Below are 19,454 nucleotides of genomic sequence, written 5' to 3'. Positions count from 1 at the left end.
TATTCCTAAGGTATAAATAAGGTATGTTGTTCTTTTTGATGCTATTATGAATTATTTCCTAATTTCTTTTCCAGATTGTTCATTACTAATATATATAAATACAACTGATTTTTGAGTATTAATCTTGTGTCTTCCCTCAGTGGTTTGTTGCCACACAAACTAAATTGCTATGTGTTTTTTCATGGACCTCTGACCTAAGTTAGTACTCTCTGCAAGTTCTTTTCTTCTGTCCCTCTTTGCTTTCTCTGTCTTAACCCAATTAATTGTCTTTTAATATCACTTTCTCAACTTTTCTATAACTTTTCAGTGGATCCCAAGTATTTGCTGAGAACATGCTGTGCAGTGTTTTGCTAGGTAATTTGATATGGTTTCTGTCCTGAAAAAAAAACATTGAGAAGACAAGTGTGTACAGACAACAATACAAATTGCACTTGATAGGATATGATGCAATTGATGGTTGGAGACATAATTTTCTATGCCGCTAAGAAAGAAAAACGTGAGCTAAAGTAAGATGATGGTAGATATTGATTGTGAGTTGTATCTTGACTTCAGAGATGTTAAAATATGAAAAAAATCATTGTCGGACTGATCAATTACTGTAAAATCAAGGGAGTGGCATAATTAGAATAACATACAAGATAGCTTCCATTTAACTGACTGAAACCATGTACCAGATATTCCTTTAAATGTATAATTATGTGAATTTTATTCTTTTCAGGAGCTATATATGTTGGTGAATATCTTCATTTTACAGATAAGGAAATTTTTCTCAGTTGACTTTCTTAGGCTTATACATAATAGGTGGCAGGACCAAAGTCACGCTCAGGCAGTTGAGCTTAGAATAAGGTGGGACTTTTTAAAGAGTAAGTAGGTGCTGGGGAGAGAAGGAAGTAGTAGTCTAGGTACATTTTGAGACAGGGAAAGGGTAGAGACGTATATAATGGAAAGATAGAAAGGCTTTTGATTTGCTTTCCTTCTAACGCTCTCCCTTTGATTTCCTTATTAATGGGTTGTACAGTTGGACTTGAAGTGTTTATTTGCTGAATGCATTGAGTAATAGTTTCCTTTTCTCAGTAGAGTCAGTAGTGCAAACGTGAACTTAGGAGCCAGGGAGGCCTTGGTTCAAATACTAGCTTATCAGAGATTTGGCTTTGAGACCTTATTGACCAAGTTACATAATAATCTTCCGGAGCTCCTGTCTCTCATCATTAAAATGGGAATAATAATGTCTATGGGGCAGTTTCCTTGGGCTGTTTTTCTTATTTCCTTCAGAAACAGAAATACTGTTTCTGAAGTGCTCATCATTTGCCTCACAGTTACGCTTAATCAGTGATATTGCCATTGTTATTTATAATTTAAATATAATAATAACTAGTACAGGCTGACTGTTTTCTTTCTCTAAAGAGAAAATGTAATTGCTTTCCTATTTTGTGAGGCTTTTTACTCTTCTCCCCCGCTTCTGAGTGTGTGGCTTTGAGAGTAGCTCTGCACGTTAGACATGGTCCTGGGTGAGAGGAGGGCTCTGCTGTTAGCACCGTGGCTTCTCCTATGGGTAGCCTTCTCATTTTCTTGTTGGAATTCCTTACAGCTTGGGAGGGATGGTAGGGTTTCCTGGGTTGGCTGACTCAGGCTGGAGTCTGGAAGAGAACTGGTTGACTCAGTGTCTCTGACCTCTTTCTGCAGAGGAGGAAGCTGGATGCTGTCTATTATTATATGCGCAGTTTAGCTGCCAGCAACCCTATCCTGACTGCCAAGGAGAGTCTCATGAGCTTGTTTGAAGAGACCAAACGGAAGGTGAGTAGGGATGCAGGCAAGATCATTTCTTCCTAGAAGAATGCATTTCTGTTACTATCTCTGTGTCCTTTAGGAAATGACTAATACTGTCCTCAAGGGGTGCCATTGGTCTGTGCTATAGAGTCAGTCTCTGTGCAGAACCAAACTCATTTTTAGGAGAGCACTCCAGGGCCCTTGGGTGTACGTGTTCCACAGCATCTGGTTTACAAAATAAGTAACTTTTATGAGACAAAACAGATGATACTTTGTACTTTGGAACTGTGGCTAAGTCTTTACTTTTTATAGTTCTTAGCAAACAAGCTCAGGTGAGATGCGCACTTCTCTTTATTGGCTGAATACCAGGAGAGTCTGAGCTGACATGTTTGTATGTCTTACAGGCGGAACAGATGGAAAAGAAGCAACACGAAGAATTGGAGCTGAGCCCTGACCAGTGGCGGAAAGGGAAGAAATCCACTTTCCGGCATGTAGGAGACGACACCACTCGCCTGGAGATCTGGATTCATCCATCCCGTCCCCGGTCCTCCCAGGGCACCGAGTCTGGGAAGGATTCTGAGCAGGAGAATGGGCTGGGCAGCCTGAGCCCCAGCGATGTAAGTTCCTGGAAGCGATGCCATGAGCACGGCTAGCTCAGTAGGCGTGAGAGTCTGGTGCATGCCGCCACGGAGCACCGCGCAGACGTTCCCCATTCGTCTCAGGGAATCAGACCACTTCAGGCTCCCTGATGTTCTATACGCGTCCTCCACCTACGTTTCCTTTATCTTTACTATGCGCTTCCCTCTTTCACCACTGTGTGGCGCCATAGAATTTAGTGAAAGTTTTTCTAGATGAAGATGAATTTAGGATTAAAAGTTTTTTGCTGCCCTGGGTTCATAGTCATCAATATGATGCTTTAGGATTCTGGGTGGGATTTTTGAAACTAGGGAAAAGGCACAGTAGTTGGTAAATTGAGAATGGCGGGTTTATCGTGCCCTGAGAGCAAAATTTATACAGTGGATGGTGAGATGAGCTGGGACCAGGTGTTGAAAGGCCATACAATAAGTAGACTTTGGCCTTTTACCCAGAAAGTCATAGGGAGCCATTGAGTGCTTTAAATAGGGAAATGTCAGGTGTGCCTTTTAGAAATAGGACTCTGGGTGTTTTGTGGAAAGTCTGGAGAAGAGTAAAACTAGAAATAAGGAGAGCAGGAGGGCGCAATAGTAATCCAAGTGAGATGTGAGAAGGGACTGAACCAGGAGATGGCTTTGTAGATGGGGAAAAGTGAACAGAGCATATCAAGGAGGTTGAATCCAAAGGGCTTATTTGGGCATGGGAGCTGAGGGAAGTAGCACTTAGGTTTCTGACTTGAGAACTGGGTGAACTGGTCCAGTCCCTGAGATGGAGGATAAAGGTGGAATTGGTTTTAGGAAAAATATGATGAGTTTAGTTTTGGACATGTTGGAATTTCTGTAGGACACTGACGTGCAGATACTTAGAGACTAGCAAATATTTGAAACTCGAGAGTGATCTGGGCCAGAGGTGAAGATACTTGAAAGCATCCTCTTATAGATGATACTGAAGTCATGAGAGAGAGTTGATTCAGCTACTCGAGGAAGGGACATAATGATAAATAGGTTGAAGACCTATGAAAGAAAGGAGGTAGATGGCAGGGAAATGTCCTTGCAAATGATGAGAAAGGAGTAGGATCCAGAGCACAGGTGAAGTGGATAGCGGAGAAAAGAGATGAGAGCTCCCTCTTGTGCTTGAGGGAAAAGAGGAATAATTGGGGGTGCAGGTAAGATCGTGAGTATCGTCGGAGGAAGGTGAAGGAGGGCCTTTTCATGTTGTCTGTTTCCCCTTTGAAGTTGGAGGCTTGGTTGTCTGCTAAGAATGAGTCAGAGGTGGCGGGATAGGAGGACTCATCCTTCAGGGTTTAATTTAAAATTCCCATTTATCTTCCTCTGTCTTTAGCCTTCAGCTCTTTTCTGAATGACTTGGGAAGAAGTCATTGCTTATAAATGAAACTACCAGCTTCCTGTGTGCTATGGTGTGCATGGGGCCCCAGGACGTGAGGGTGCTTCAGAGGGGTTGCTACTGTGGCAGAATCCTCACTGCTACCACTTCTAGTTTGGATGTTACCACCTCAGACCGGAAGTCTACTTGAACAGGAGACAAATTGTTCTATGGGATTAGCTCCACTGTGTGTCTTTAAAATGAAAGCAACAATGACAATTTGATAAAGTAATTTATGGCATTTTTTAGGGAGTACCCCTCATTAAAGTTATAATTAATGTTTTGTAGATCTCTGTCTTCCATTAGGTGTTTTATTGTTTTAAGTAATATGTTTATAAGTTCATATTTTTATTTTTTTAATTAAATTATTATTTTTTTAATTGTAGTATAGTTGACTTGCAATGCCATATTTGTTTCTGGTATACAGCAGAGTGATTCGGTTTTATATATATACATTTTATATATATATTCTTTTTCATATTCTTTTCCATTATGGTTTCTTATAGGATATTTAATACAGTTCCCTGTGTTATACAGTTAGATCTTATTATTTGTCCATTCTATAACCATTTGAATTTGCTGCCTCTAAACTCTCCATCCATCCCTCCCTCACCCCATTCCTCCCCTGGCAACCACAACTCTGTTCTCTATGTCTGTGAGTTTGTTTCTATTTCATAGTTAAGTTCATTTGTGTCCTGTTTTAAATTCCACATGTGAGTGACATCATACATTATTTGTCTTTCTCTGTCTGACTCATCTCACTTAGTATGGTAAGTTCTAGGTCCATGCATGTTGCTGCAACAGCATTAGTTCCTTGCTTTTTATGGCTGAGTGCTATTCCCTCATACACACACACACTCACATCTTCTTTATCCATTCATCTGTCAGCGGACTTTTAGGCTGTTTCCATGTCTTACTATTGTAAACAAGGCTGCTGTGAACATTGGGTTGCATCTCTCTTTTCAAATTAGTTTGTCTGGATATGTGCCCAAGAATGGGATTGGTGGATCATAGGGCATGTGTTCTTATTCTGCGTGCATCTAAGAGAGGCATTTTCAGCTCCACATTGGAGCCATTACATTTTATTATATTTAGTACATTTTAAATTATGCAAATAATATATTAATATATTTTTAGTAAAAATTTCAAATAATTACATATATATGCAGAGTAAAATGTGGTAATTTGTTTTCTGAACTATTGGTGAAGCTCTTTGTATATTTTCAGCCTCTGCATCATCCTGGAGTAATCATTTCCCTTAATTTCTTTTAAAGTTACATCTTTGGGTTTGGGCTCTTAGTTCTATACTACCAGCACAGGAGGAAGAAGCCTGCAGTTTCATAGCTCTCTGTCCAGCTAGGAAACCACACTGCCTTTTTTGCCTATTTTCTCATGCCCAGGTCATCTTCCCATATCCTTTTCTTTGATACAGCGGGCCCCAAGAACTCAGTTCACTCTCTGTTCCCCGGAACAGGAACATACATTAGATGAGAAGTGAGAGTTTATTCACAGACATTTGAGTAATTAGGCTTTGGAGATGCAGAGATTGAAATACACAAAGATGATTTGTAGCCTTAAGGAGCACCCTGTCATGTAAGGGAAGATAGAAACATGAATATTTGATTATATTATAATGCAGTGTGCTGTGATAAAGGCAAGAATGAGAGGCTATGGGAACAGGAATTAAGACACCTAAAGGGCACAGTTAAGGAAGGCTAGACTGAGGAGGCGATTTGCAGCTGAAGGATGGTGTCAGGGCATTTCTACTCTTGAGGCATGAAGGCGTAGGGAGCTGCAAGTCATTCAGTGTGGCTGGAGGCTAGAATGTGAGCATTTGCTCTTGCTGGAGATATGAGTCATCCTTTACCCCTTCTTTTTCAGTTAATACCAAGGGCTATTTACTCTACCTCCTAAACATAATTTTAATCCATCTACTTTTCTGTATTTCTACTACCACTATCGTAGTCTAAGCTATCATTCATCATTTCAGTAATCCACAGATTATTGAAAGAAGTTCTTAATGGTCTTCCCACATTTATTCCTGGTCCTCCTTAGGCCTTTCTTTTTAGACAGTAACCCAAATGAGCTTCCAGGTACACATTTCTGATCATGCCACTTCCCTCTTTGACAGTCTTCAGTTATTTCTCTTCGGTCTTAGAATCGGGTCCAAACTCCTTAAAATAGTTTACTGGGCCCTGCAAGATTGGTCTCTGCTACTTCTAGCCTTATTTTATACCTCTCCACTGCCCCCACCCCCCACTTTGTTCTTGTTCTTTGGCTATACTGGCTTCTTCCTTGAAGGGCCCAACTTCTTCTCTGGCCCTTGGCTATGACACATTCTCTTTGCCTGGAGCGCTGGTCTCTCTTAATCAGCTCCACTCTGACTCATCCTTAAATTCTCAGAGTAAATATCACTTCCCTTTTCCAGGGAAGCTTTTCCTGATCCCTGAGCCTGGCTGTTTCCACCTTGTAATGCCGTATTTCTAATTAAGTGATTATTTATTTATTTTTGGCTCTGCTGGGTCTTTGTTGCCGTGCAGGCTTTTCTCTAGTTGCCGAGAGTGGTGGCTACTCTGTAGCTGCAGTGCGCAGGCTTCTCATTGAGGTGGCTTCTTTTGTTGTGGAGCACAGGCTTTAGGGCATGTGGGCTCAGTGATTTCAGCTCCCCATGCTCTAGAGCATAGGCTCAGTAGTTGTGGACCATGGGCTAAGCTGGCTCCTTGACCTGTGGGATCTTCCCAGATCAGGGATCGCACCCATGTTTCTTGCATTGGCAAGCAGATTCTTTACCACAGAGCCACCAGGGAAGCCCTAATTAAGTAATTTTAGATGCAGTTTTTCTCTTGTTGGTTGAAGTCTCTGTTGTTAGATTCAAGCCTTTGTGAGAGTGGGGTCCATATTTGGTTGCTCATTGCTTTATCCCCAGTGCCTGCGTATAGAAGATTCTACATAAATCTTAGTTGAGCATATAAAGGAGGGGAGGAAAAGTGAGGGATGAAACTGTAGAATTAGGAAGGGCCAGGTTCTTCATAAATATTGAGGAGTTTGAGTATCTAATAAGGACTTTTAAGCAGGGGAATCACATAATCAGATTATATAATGATCACTCTTTTCAATACTTTTAATGTTGAAACAGATTTGTTTTTCTTTTTTTTTATTTGTTTTTTGTTAATTTTTTTCTTTATTTTCTAAAGGAAAAAAATTTTTTTTAATTGCAGAGATAACATCAATTCACTGTATCTAAGTCAAACAAAGTTTAAAATGAGAGTCACTTGTTTTCTTTCCTTCAGAGGCACCACTATTAACTATTTGGAAGTTCTTTCAGACATTTTTCTAAACTTTTACAGGTGTGTGTCTATGTATACACATATGCCTGCAGACACATGGAATGTATTTTTAAGCAAAAATGGGTTTATACTACATATACCAACATAAAATTTGCTTTTCTGAATTATCCACTGGACATACAGTTACTTCTGCTATAAGGTAACACATGCGTTCCTAAAAATCATTGTGCTGTGCAAAATTGCACAATAAAAACCACAGAGCTGACGGGGAAAATGGGGTTAGGAGAATAACACTCAAAAGCTTCCTCAGTGACATAGTTTTAAAAAAAGATAAGAACCTAATAAAACAGTTGTGTTTTCTACATGTTCATTGGTTAAGAAGTATGTAAATACAGTCTTGAAAAAGACAGAAAGTTTACTTGTAGAGTGGGTTTTGCAAGGATTGCGGCTTGCGAGTTATGGTGAAGTGATGGAAGGAGAGTTACTTGAAATTGGACCTGCAGGTAGAACACCAGATGGGCTTAGGCGTGGCTCAGAATGTCAGCTCACGTGGTGAACTGCAGTAGCTGGTGAATGTTTGGGGTGTGTGTATGTGTTTTGTGTGTTCCTGTGCAGCTCTGTTCAGCTGGGTGGAGTTTTCTGTGTTTACCTGTTGTTTCTCCCGAACAAAATAAAAGTTTGTGTTAGGCTCACATTGCTCCCTAATAAGTTGATCATGATGGAACACATTTGTGTCCTCAGAATAAGGGTTACAGCAGAACTGTTTCCACTTGCCCAAGAATATCTTTTCTTAGTACGTCCTTAGTATGGCTGTATGATATTTTATTATAAATAAAATGTATGCCATATAATTATCTGTGTAATTTAAATATTTGCTCGTGTTTTACTTGCTTATTCACTCCAGTTGTCCTTTTCGAGTGATTAGCCTTGACAGAAGTTGCTCCTTTGACAACTCCTGGAGGGTTTCTAGCACAGACTGCTACAGTTGCTACAATTCAGATCCATGGATAAGAAACAGAAAATTTGGCTTCAAGTGGTTGTTAGTAATGATAGTCAGCTCCAAACTAGTTTGTTCTCTCTCTGCCAAGCGTGAGCTTTGGCTTTCTTTCTGAGTGGCTACAGAAGGTTAGCTTGTGGGTTGTTGGTTTTCAGTCTTGAGATGTGGTTTGGGTTAAACATGCAACCTGGGGAGGGACTGCCAGCCCCAGCTGTAAGTGGCATCCTCTGAAACTGTTGCGCCTCACATTTAAACTGTCTCCCTGCCAGCTAGGCCACTCCCAGTTCAGTGTCACCAGGGTTCCAAGCATTCTTTATTTACTGAATTTGCCTCTGCTGTGTCTCAGCTCCCTTTGAAAATCAGGAAAGTGTCCTATTTAGCAAATGAGTTGTTGCTGAGCATGAGTTAATCTAAGGATATAGAATGATGGCATCAGAAATAATGTTCATACTGAAAGGTGAGAGTCTCTGTTGGAAATGCCGAGGATTTTCTGAGGCCTGATTGCTCTGTTACCAACATCTCGAATGCAGTGTGGCATGTGTCCATCTGCTGGTAGAGAATGAGCAGGTAATAATGAGAGCCGTTTGTTAGATGTTTGTCTCTCAGACTTCAGCGAGTTCTGCTGTGGCATGATTTGGTTTGCCATGCTCAGCATTTTGCTCAACCCATTGTGATTGTTGTATGTACAACACCCTCAGTGCTGTATGTAGAAATATGTCTTTAGACAAGTTAAATGTCATTGTATATTTGGCTAAGCTCTTGCCAGACCTTCTCTTTGGCTCCTCTGAATATTTTTGGAGGGTCAGACTAGACTGAATCTCAGTAGCTACTAATACTTGTCATTAGGCCTTTCCTTATTTGAATCTCATTATTTCACCCACCAAATGATATTGTTTGCCTTGGTCTTTTTTTTTTTTCTCCACATCCTTCTGTCACATTCCATTATTTTATTTCTTTGCATAGTACCTTTTTTTTTTCAGGATTTATTCAGATCTGGAATTTAATGCAGTTACCTCTGAATTTTTAGAGCCGAAGACTATATTCTGGGTCCAGTGCTTAACCAGACTGGTTAACCTGTACTGTTGTGCCAGTTTTGTGCTAAGATCTTAAAGATAAGTGCAACATTGTTATTTCCTCAAAGTGTTTAGAGTCTAGTTCATGGGTCAGCCAGCTTTTTTATGAAAAACCAGATAGTAAATGTTTTAGATTTTGTAGGCCATATGGCCTCTGTTATTACTCAGTATTGGTGCCACGGTCGTCACAGACAAAACGTAAATGAATGAGCATGGCTGTGTTGCAGTGAAACTATTTACAAAGACAGGTAGCAGGCTAGCTTTGGCCTGCAGGCCTAGTTTGCCAGCCTCCAGGTGAGTGGGAGGAATGGCTCCGTAAAGGGAATGTTTCCGTCAACAGTTGATTATTGTTGTCTGTGGTAGTTATGTTCTGTAAAGTCAACATAGACATTGAATGAGCAGGTACTGAATGCTCTTAATGGAAATTCAGGGTTAGGTTCCTATGAGCCTCTGGTTACAAGATTTTCATCAACTTATCGGTATACATGTATGTTTCAGTTTAAAGACAAGTTATTTAATATATTGTTGATTCATTAACATTGAATTCACGACCCACAGCACCAATCATGCCCAAGCAAACTTATCTAGCACATGTATTTTCTCTTTAAGGCACATCACAGCCTTCTCGTGTTTAGGAATCTTAGCATTTCAGCACTGTGCTTGGGGACCGTTTTAATCAGTGCGTAAAAATGTGGGAAATGTGGCACTAAATAGGCCACAGAAAGGACACTTGTTTAAAGTGTGAGAGAATCACCGTGCTCATTCTCAGCTGGGAATGTGCTTACGAGGCGACTCGTTTTTTTTGCTGCTCTGTGCATGTTCACGAATGACTGTGAAAGCACCGTGAGTATTGAGTTCGGTGCTACTAGTAAGTTTTAGTGAGTCTGTGAATTCACAAATACAAAATCCACAGATAGGAGGACCGCCTGTCGTGAGGGAGTATGTCTTGCGTGCCACGGAAGCACAGAGAAGGGCATAGTCCAGTCCAAGTGGGGACATGGGTTGTGGTGGGGAAAGGAAGGGCCAATTCAGAAGGATTCCAGGGAAAGTTAACTAAGGAGAGTGAAAGAGAATGTTCCGAGTAGGGGGAACAGCCTGAGCAGAGACAGAGGCCATGGACACAGCAGAGGGTCTGCAGGGTATCTGAAGCTGTGATAATTTGGAGGAGGATGTGAGACAGCTGGAGTGGTAGAAAGACTGAACCTTCCACAAGAACCACTTTCTGGTTTGGTGCTGTAGGTATACATGGGTGTGGTGGTCAGGAGGTTGGTCTTATAACATCCTTCTGGATTCTGGAAATAACATTTTGTTTCTGGAATTTCTCATTGTTTCCTTGTCATGTCTGCACTGCTAATTCAACAAAAGCAATACCATTCAATTCATTATGTTTGGTAGGGTGAAAGTTGACTGAATTTTTTGCCCCATAGTTTGCTGACTAAAGCATTCCTAATGAACGTGGAGAAGGTACTAGTGTCTCTTGTGTCTTGGTGGTTGGAGGAAATTGTTAATGGCTTCAATTAAGAAGGGCAAAGATTTTTTCATACTTATATTTTTATTGCTTTTAAAAATTCACAAAGCCAGCACATGTTTATTGTAAAAAGTTTGAACATGCCAATAAACACTATGTTTTATCACCTAGAGATAACTATTATTAACATTAATCAGAAATGTCTCATGCTCATTATGCTGGAAAATCCATGCCTAATTTTTAACCTAGAGTCTGGTTAGGAAAGTGGTATTCTAATTTCTTAGGTCAACAGAGTTATCCATATCTTGGTCTTCATCAAAGTAGCACAGTTAGAGTGACAACTGTAATGTCCTCTCTCATGCATAAAGAGAAACTTCTCAAGCCACATGAAGAAGGAAGGGTTCAAGAAAGGTTAGGCATCTAATAGGACTGATTATTGTTCTTGAAGATTGAGTCTGAAAGGATACATTTCATGGGGAAGCATCTTGAGTGAGGAATAAATTGGGGCATAAAGGATTAAAGTGAGGCTCCCTGGGCTTAGGAAATTTATGGCCTTGTTTGGAAAGCTGGATTCTTGTTGGGGAAATTTCTAGGCAGTTATGTTGGGGTTGGTTTCTAGGTAGGTGGGAATAGGGATTAGAAGATCTAGTAAAGGAGTGGTTGCCTTTTTAGATATTTTAATTAAAGACATATTTTTGAATGGGGTAATATAGTTTGTATGTCTATATATAAAATATAAATTCTGTATATATATAAGAGGGATTCCTGGGTGGATCAGTTGTAAAGAATCCTCCTGCCAATGCAAGAACCGCAGGAGACACGGGTTCGATCCCTGGGTCAGGAAGATCCTCTGGAGGAGGAAACAGCAACCCACTCCAGTATTCTTGCCTGGAAAATCCTATGGACAGAGGAGCCTGGCAGGCTACAGTCTGTGGGGTCGCAAAGAGTCAGACACAACTGAGTGACTGAGCATGCAGGTATTTATCAGATAGATATATGATCGTCCGTTAGTAGTATGTCATACACACTGTTATTCATCTTTGTTTTTTTTTTTTTTAATATCACTTTTGGACTTGAGAGTTAAGAGATCTTTCCATGAGTGATAGCCTGCAAGTCCATTATATCTCTTTAGGATTTGGCAGCTTGTTAGCTTTCATTAATTTTGTCCAGCATCTTATATGTCAGAGGCAGGACAGTGCAGAGGTTAACAGCTTGGGTTTGGGGAAGTCCTAAGTTAAGTCCTAGCTTTATCAGTTATTAGCTGTGAGACTTTGGGCATGTTCTTTAATCTGACTGTGCTTCGGTTTCCTCATTTGTAAGGGGGTGATAACGATAGACTAAATGAGATAATGCACGTAGAGAGCAATGAGTGGCATATTGTAACTTCCATACAGTGGTAGTAGTTGTTACTGACATGTTTTTGTTATAATGCTCTTTTAAGCTATTAGGTTTGATTTTTCATTTTTTAGTTTCTAACCAAAGTGAACCATAAAGCTTGATTCACAAACTGACAGCCCACTGTCTAAATGCAGACTGTTCATTTGATCTGAGGAGTTTTATTTAATTATGAAAAATTTCAAACACACACAAGAAAATAGCATAACGAACCGTCATACCTGTCACCCATATTTTCCACGTTTGTTTTGGCTTCTTCTCCGCTCATTCCCTGCTGAAGTATTTTAAAGCAAATCCTAGATATCACATCACTGCATCCGTACATATTCCACTTCTGTACATGCCTTTAAAAAAAATAGCAGACTTTTTTTAAGTATCACAGGGCCATTCCCTTGCCTTTCCTTGGTGTCATTCAACATCTGATCTATAATTTCACTTCCCAATTCATCTATCAAATGTCTTCTTATAGTTGGTTTGTTCATATCAAGATCTGTATTATCTCCTAAGTCTCTCTTAATTAAGACCAGCTCTGCCTTCCCTTTAAAAAATTTTCTTCATGTCACTTGCTGCTTAAAGAAGCAGGTCAGTTGTCCTGTGGCATTTCCACATTTCTGGATTTGTCTGTTTCCTTGTGGTATCATCTAACGTCTTCCTCTAGCCCCATGTAACTCTAAATGAGAGTCAGCACAGAAGCATGGTGTGATACTTTCAGCCTTTTTAGCAAGAGTGCTTCACTGGTGGGACTGTGAGTGTCATTCTGTACTGTATCAGGAGGTGTCTGATTAGTTCAATAACCAGAGTTCAGGTACACATAGATTTTGTTGGTTTTATTTTTAAATTACAGTGAGTTGCCAGCTAATTCTAAAATAAATAAATAAATAAATAAATCAAGATCTGGCAACAATTCGCCAGAGCTGAGCAGGCTACTCAGCCTTAGTTTGTCACTAGCCCCGTCCCCCTCATGTTGCTTGCTTACACCACCCACCTTGCCTGTGCAGGCATTTGATTTGTGATCCATGCTCCAGAAGGGCCACCAAAGTAAGACATTACATTCCAGGTTTTTTAGGACCTGTTTAGGTTGTTTCTCAGCGATTCCGTTTAAGATTGCCAGGTGCACCCAACTGGGCCTGACTTGGGCAGGGAGGTGCCTTGATCGTTGGGCCATAGGTGTTTTTGCTGGGGACGTTGTCACTGGTGCTGACCCATAACCCACTTAGCAGTGCGTCCTGCTGCCTGCTGGCTTGCTGTTTGTCTGCTGCCCAGTGGTGAGCCTGGGGAGTCCAAAGGTATCACTTCTGTTTCCTAATGAAATTTGTGCCTGTGGGAATTGAGGCCTACCTGCAGAACTCTGGGACAGAGCTCTTTCCTCAACATCCTGTTGCAGCCAAACTTGGTGAAAAGTGAGAAGTTACACTGCCTAAGCGTGTGAACTGAAAAGCTTTAGGCTGGTTTTCGTAAAGTCTGAATGCCACCCACCAAACCAGATGGTTAGAATAAGCTTTTCTGATCTCAGGTAGTTTTCCCCTTGCCCAGGCCTTTTAGTAACTGTCTGAAGTTTCTGGCAGAGTGAGAACCTTGTTTGCCAAGGTATCGGGATCATCTGCCTGGAATTTTGTGTGCTGCCCCTGCGTGCATCTCCTGTGTCCATGTTTCCATGGTGGTTTTTCCTTCAAGGCCCTGTGACAAGTTCCTTCAAGGCTCTGTGATAAGTTGATGGTTTCCTTTCTGACTCTGCATACATGGCTCTACAAGACTGGAAGGTATATGAGGTATATGTTTTTTTTTCTTTGCCTTTAATCAAGAGTCCAGCAATGTGAACATTGGCTGACAAAGGAGCACAGCTTCACTGTGAGAAACCCAGGCCAGATGGCCTGGTAGCACAGAGGTCTTATGTGCTCAACTTGTTTGATTTGCTCAAAGGTTTTTTTTTACGTATGCTGTGCAGGTGGCATTTTCTTTAGACCCATCCTTCGTCTTGCTTTTCAGTGCCCCGTGCATAGCTTGTGCCCCTGAGCTGCTGCTGTTGCTGCCACCGCTGCCACCACTGTGCAGAGGAAAGCTGTGGTGTGTGGGTGGTACACATCTCATGCCTCCACCTTCTCCTTACCCTCCGGCTCCCCATCCATGAACACAGCTATAGCTGAGAGCGTGGTTAGAAGGCAGGATGCCTTGCCTTGTGTTGGAGTGAGTTCCAGTTTCTAGGGTTGCGTCATGATCCTTCAGGTTGGCACTTGTAATGCTGGTGCCACTGTGAAGTCAAAATAGCTTTTGACCTGATTTCCTTTGGGTAGCGTAAGCATTGATTTAATTTACAATAATAGAGAAGAGTTGCGTCTCTATGCTGGCAGGTAAATGTTTTGTCCTTGGTATAACTCAGTTGTTTCATTGCCCCATAATTATATCATCATAGCAGAGAATGTTAGCTTAATTTTTTTTGCCTTATACACACAGAGATTTTGTATCTGTAAGGTGGACACCATGTATGTTTTCAGGGTTGCTGTGGGTATTATTTTAGCTTCATGCCGTTGATGTGGTCCTTGCCTTTTGTAAAGTAGTTTGCAGTGTGTACCCCATATCATTCTCCTCCACCCTGGCAGCTATCTGAAAATATTTTTCTGTGAACTGAGATTTGACAGCGTGTGGTGACGGGTTCATCCGAGCCTCTTTCTTCAGGATGAGGCTACAGCTTGACTCTTTTTCTCATGCCATAAGAAAGTTATCTCATGAAGATAACTTGGTGAAATAACTGTCAAAGAAAAGCAGAACCGGGACTGGGTTTTTTCGGATCTTGATCCTATGCCTTTGCGGTGAGGAACAGTCCCCACCAGGCGAGAACTGATCCGCCTGCCTGGATCACTGCTGGACTCTCAGGCCGATGTCTGTCTTTGTCTCTTTGTGGTTGGCCGGGAGTGGAAGTTTCTCAAAGTACATTGGCCCTACCTGCAAACCCTAACGCCTCACATGACCTCGGTCACCAAACCACTTCAGGGCTTTATTTTTATCCCAGCCGTTTCGTTTCAAGATGTGAGGTTGGTTTCTTTCCTCTAGCAGAGCAGAGTTCTCTAGGGGGACGAAACAGAGTGCCAGGGTGCAGTTGAGGCTGGTTAGACACCAAAACCACACTCTTCGTCTTTCGGGGCTTGAGACGTGACATAAGCCATGCTGCAAACACCAGCTTCCACATGGTGAAGAAACCTGGTCAGAAACTCGCTTCATTTAGTGTTTGTGTTCGTTTAATTTATGTTTTTAGACAAGTACAATGAGGAAGAGGTGGACCTGCCCCATTCTGCCTCAGCCAGAAATCTAATTCTAAGAATGGACACTGGCTTACAATCCAGTATTTCCCAGCTTAAGGTTTTTTGTCTTCCCCAGGGGTGTTGATGAGAACTCTCACAACTCACCAGGTCTCAGGAAACCGGATTACCAACATATCCTGTTCGCGTGCTTGTGTGTATTCTGTGTTACCCACAGGCCACTTTCCACCCCACGTGACCTTTAGTTACCATCCGGAAAGTCAGGACCCAGATACCAGTCAGATTTTCCAGGCTTTGGTTTGGTTTAGACATTTTAGAAAATGTTAACAGTAGTAATTTTGCAGAGACTTTCTCGCATGGCACGCATAGTGAATGGGAAGTTAGACATCCCGAAGGGAGGAGGAAAGGCTGCCCCTGTGCTCTTTTCAGTAACATGTTTGAAAATGTGAACATTCACAGGATAACTTGCTACTGAAATGCACAGGGACGGAGAAGAGAACTATCTTGATTGGTTAGAAGTCGAGTCCATGCCCCAGTTCTTAGGTTTCAAGACTAAATTCTGAAGTTCTTGTTGCCTTCTTTGTAAACTTTGTAATGCTTATTATTGGAGTTGCTGATAACACACTGCACTGAATATTATTTTAGTCAGCATCTCTCTATGTAAATGGACTGTAATGAGTCAGATCATCAAGACTGCCAGTGGCCTGCAGCTATACTCTGCTCAGGCCTAAGCTCAGTCGTGTCTGACTCTTGGCAGCCCTGGGAACTGTAGCCCGCCAGGCGCCTCCGTCCATGGGATTTTCCAGACAAGAATACTGGAGTGGGTTACCATGCCCTCCTCCAGGGGATCTTCCCAACCTAGGGATCAAACCCAGGTCTCTCTCGCCTTGCAGGCAGATTCTTTACCCTCTGAGCCACCAGGGAAGCCCTAAGAACTACTTTATTACCTACTTAAGTAAGGAGTTGTTTAAAAAGGAGAACATGTGACAGAGAGATGTACGTGGCCCAGAAGGCCTAAACTATTTAATGCCTGACCCTGTACCAACTAAAGGTTGGCCCACCACTGCTCCAGAAGCTGGACGGGTGAAGGCAGGTAACCCAGAGGACGTTGATTCTCAATGGAGGTGTTTCTGCCTTTTGGAGACACAGTTCACTTTTCAGGTCTGTCACCATGGGATGTTTTGGCAACCCACTCCAGTGTTCTTGCCTGGAGAATCCCAGGGACGGGGGAGCCTGGTGGGCTGCCGTCCATGGGGTCGTACAGAGTCGGACATGACTGAAGCGACTTAGCAGCAGCAGCAGCACCATGGGATGTTTAGCATTCCTGGCCTGTCCACTAGATGCCAGTGGCTGGCCTCCACTCTTCCAAGTATCCCCTGGGAGGGGTGGAAGTATTTTGGTTGAGAACCACTGATTTAGCACCTACTGAGATTAGAAAAACACCTTGTTAAGGTTTCTTCCTTCATTTCCTCTCAGAGAAACAGACTTGGCACTTGGTCCTTCACGGCATAGGGATCAACCACAGTGAGGGAATTCCAGTCACTGGCGGAATAAGGAGAATTTTCAGTGTGGAATAAAAAGGTTGTAAGGAAGCCATTTAATGAGTGTGTTTGTTGCTTGTTCACCCGTCAAGATACTCATTCAGGTTGGTGTGTGATTTGTGAAAGGTTTGTTTTGATGTTGGCCCTGCCTTAAAAAGCATGTTCCTCTCTACGTGAGAGGAAGAGTGGCCATCTTTGACCTTAACGTCCAGATGATTTTGAGATCTGTGGGAATCTGTACGGTGTACTTGAGAGACTTGTTCAAAGCCAATGTAAAGACGTAGTTTTGGCATCTCCTGAATAACCTGATATCCAGACTTAGGCCAGAACTCTGGGGTTAGAGAATTTTCCAGCCTGGGAGAGCCGACTGAGAAAAGTCCTCCTCTGGCTGCTCACCAAGTTAGACAAGAGAGCAATCAGCTGCTGATTTCCAGCCAACTGGAATGTATGTGCGGGTGTGCTGTAAATCGTCCCCTAGGATCCAGCTCCTAGCCTGCGAAGAAATTCTCATTCCAAGTGAGAATGAGACCCTTCCCCTGCACCCATGTTCAAGCTGCAGCTGCTATAGGAAGGAATGGAGGAGTGAGGCGATGTTACCAGTAGTGAGTGGGAGCGGCTCGCTTTCTGTCCAGCATTCTGCCTGTCAGGTGGGGGGAGAGACTGCACTGGCCTCTGTTTTCTCTGCCTTTCTCACCAGTTTCCTGTGTTTGTTTAAGTTTCTGACCCTGCTGGTGGGGAGATGTATCTGCGGTCCTGTGATTTGCCATCCCTCTCTACTCTTTAAGGTCCCAGGATTTCATCTGTCTGGTCTTTTTTCCCTGCCTTGGGTGTGATGTTTGGGCTAAGGTAGAGAATGTAAAATAGCTGTCTTCTTGGCATGTGATCTTACCCCAGTCGGCAGACTCTTTGTTCGGCTCCAGGGGGAAACTCGGGTTTTTCCCCTCCTGAAAGCTTTTCCCTTTACTCATAAATATTTAATATTGAAGTTACTGCTCAGTTTTATTTTCCCAAGTGTTGGTAAGTAGGCTCTCTAGACCAGAAGGAACTTAAAATACGATCGATGCTTTCTGATGCTTGAGTCCCTGTAAAAATCTATTTACCACACAGTTTTATTATTAAGAGTTTCAGTGATTTTTCCAGTTGTTTGTTTTCTATCTCTCTACCGATTCAAGGTTTACTGAGAGTCTGCTCTGGGAATCTTGAGGCACCTCTCCTCCTGTTGCTCTTTACTTGTCATTCAGGCCTAGAACATGCACCCAGGTGACGTGTTGGTCCCTGGTCGCATTGCTCTGACTGAATTGTACTTTGGTGTAAAGTCGTCATTCGGTTCAATTCAGTCGCTCAGTCGTGTCCAACTCTTTGTGACCCCATGGACTGAAGGCTGCACATCAGGCCTCCCTGTCTATCACCAACTCCCGGAGTTTACTCAGACTCATATCCATCAAGTCAGTGATTCCATCCAGTCAACTCATCCTCTGTTGTCCCCTTCTCCTCCTGTGTTTAGTCTTTCCCAGCATCAGGATCTTTTCCAGCGACTCAGTTCTTCATATCAGGTGGTCAAAGTATTGGCGTTTCAGCTTCAGCATCAGTCCTTTCAATGAATATTCGGGACTGATTTCCTTTAGGATGAACTGGTTGAACAGTATGAACAGTAAGGTCATCAGCCTATATTAAAACAATAAAGAGGTCTAGGGAATTATTGCTGTTTGCATTACCAGGTCTCATTGTGGAAACTGTGGGAGAAATTTCTGCTTTCAGTATCAGAGATAGTTGTGTGGTAGGTTTTTGGTATTTTTTTTAAACCTCATGCACATTTACTAATTTGTTAATTCAGAATAATTCTCTATTTTAATTATTCCAGAGGTTAGAACTGAACTTGTAACTGGCTTTAGTAAGTGTCAAGAGTTTCTGGCATGCTTTTTTTGTCATGTCCTTACTACTCCTGACCTCTAATCTTTATCTCTGTGGCTCGTTTGTTTTCTTTTTTAATTTTATCTTGCAGTACAGTATATACTTTTATACGTGGCCTAAATAACTTGCTTCACAGTTTTATATGGACATTTTTCTCTGTTCTCTTGCTTGTTCAGTTGTGAAACCTTTTTCTCAGGTCAGCTAATCATCTCTGAGTGGATCAGGATTTTTCCTGTCCCCATTCAGGTCATTTCCATAAATACTTAGTGAATATTTTTGTATGTTGCTCATTATTCTAGGCACTGCACCTAGAAAGGAAAATGATAAATAGTAGTCCTTCCTTCAAAGATACAGTATAGTAAGAAAAATGGATATCTAAATAAATACTTTGGAGAAGGCAATGGCAACCCACTCCAATAGTCTTGCCTGGAAAATCCCATGGACAGAGGAGCCTGGTAGGCTGCAGTCCATGGGGTCACCAAGAGTCGGGCACGACTGAGTGACTTCACTTTCACTTTTCACTTTCATGCATTGGAGAAGGCAATGGCAACCCACTGCAGTGTTCCTGCCTGGAGAATTCCAGGGACGGGGGAGCCTGGTGGACTGCCATCTATGGGGTCGCACAGAGTTGGACACGACTAAAGTGACTTAGCAGCAGCAGCAGCAAATAAATACTTAAAATGAAATGTTGCGTGTGAATAGAAATACGTACACCATGTAGAGGCAGAACAGAGGGAAAGAAATT

General features: G+C 42.1%; 1 protein-coding gene across 3 annotated transcripts in view; it reads left to right on the top strand.

The window, feature by feature from the left end:
• Window positions 1–19,454, top strand: part of SMG6 (SMG6 nonsense mediated mRNA decay factor) — a 199,441-nt gene that overhangs the window by 14,602 nt on the left and 165,385 nt on the right. For all 3 annotated transcript variants that reach the window (XM_052657343.1, XM_052657344.1, XM_052657345.1), the window contains exons 7-8: window positions 1,684–1,794; window positions 2,172–2,384. In XM_052657343.1, coding sequence (XP_052513303.1) covers window positions 1,684–1,794; window positions 2,172–2,384 — 324 coding nt within the window. The remainder of the gene's footprint in view (window positions 1–1,683; window positions 1,795–2,171; window positions 2,385–19,454) is intronic.

The sequence above is a fragment of the Budorcas taxicolor genome, chromosome 19, assembly GCF_023091745.1.
Source record: "Budorcas taxicolor isolate Tak-1 chromosome 19, Takin1.1, whole genome shotgun sequence".
NCBI classification, from domain to species: Eukaryota; Metazoa; Chordata; class Mammalia; order Artiodactyla; family Bovidae; genus Budorcas; species Budorcas taxicolor.
The sequence above is the reverse complement of the archived record's forward strand: the minus strand, read 5'-3'. Positions and strand labels throughout refer to the sequence as shown.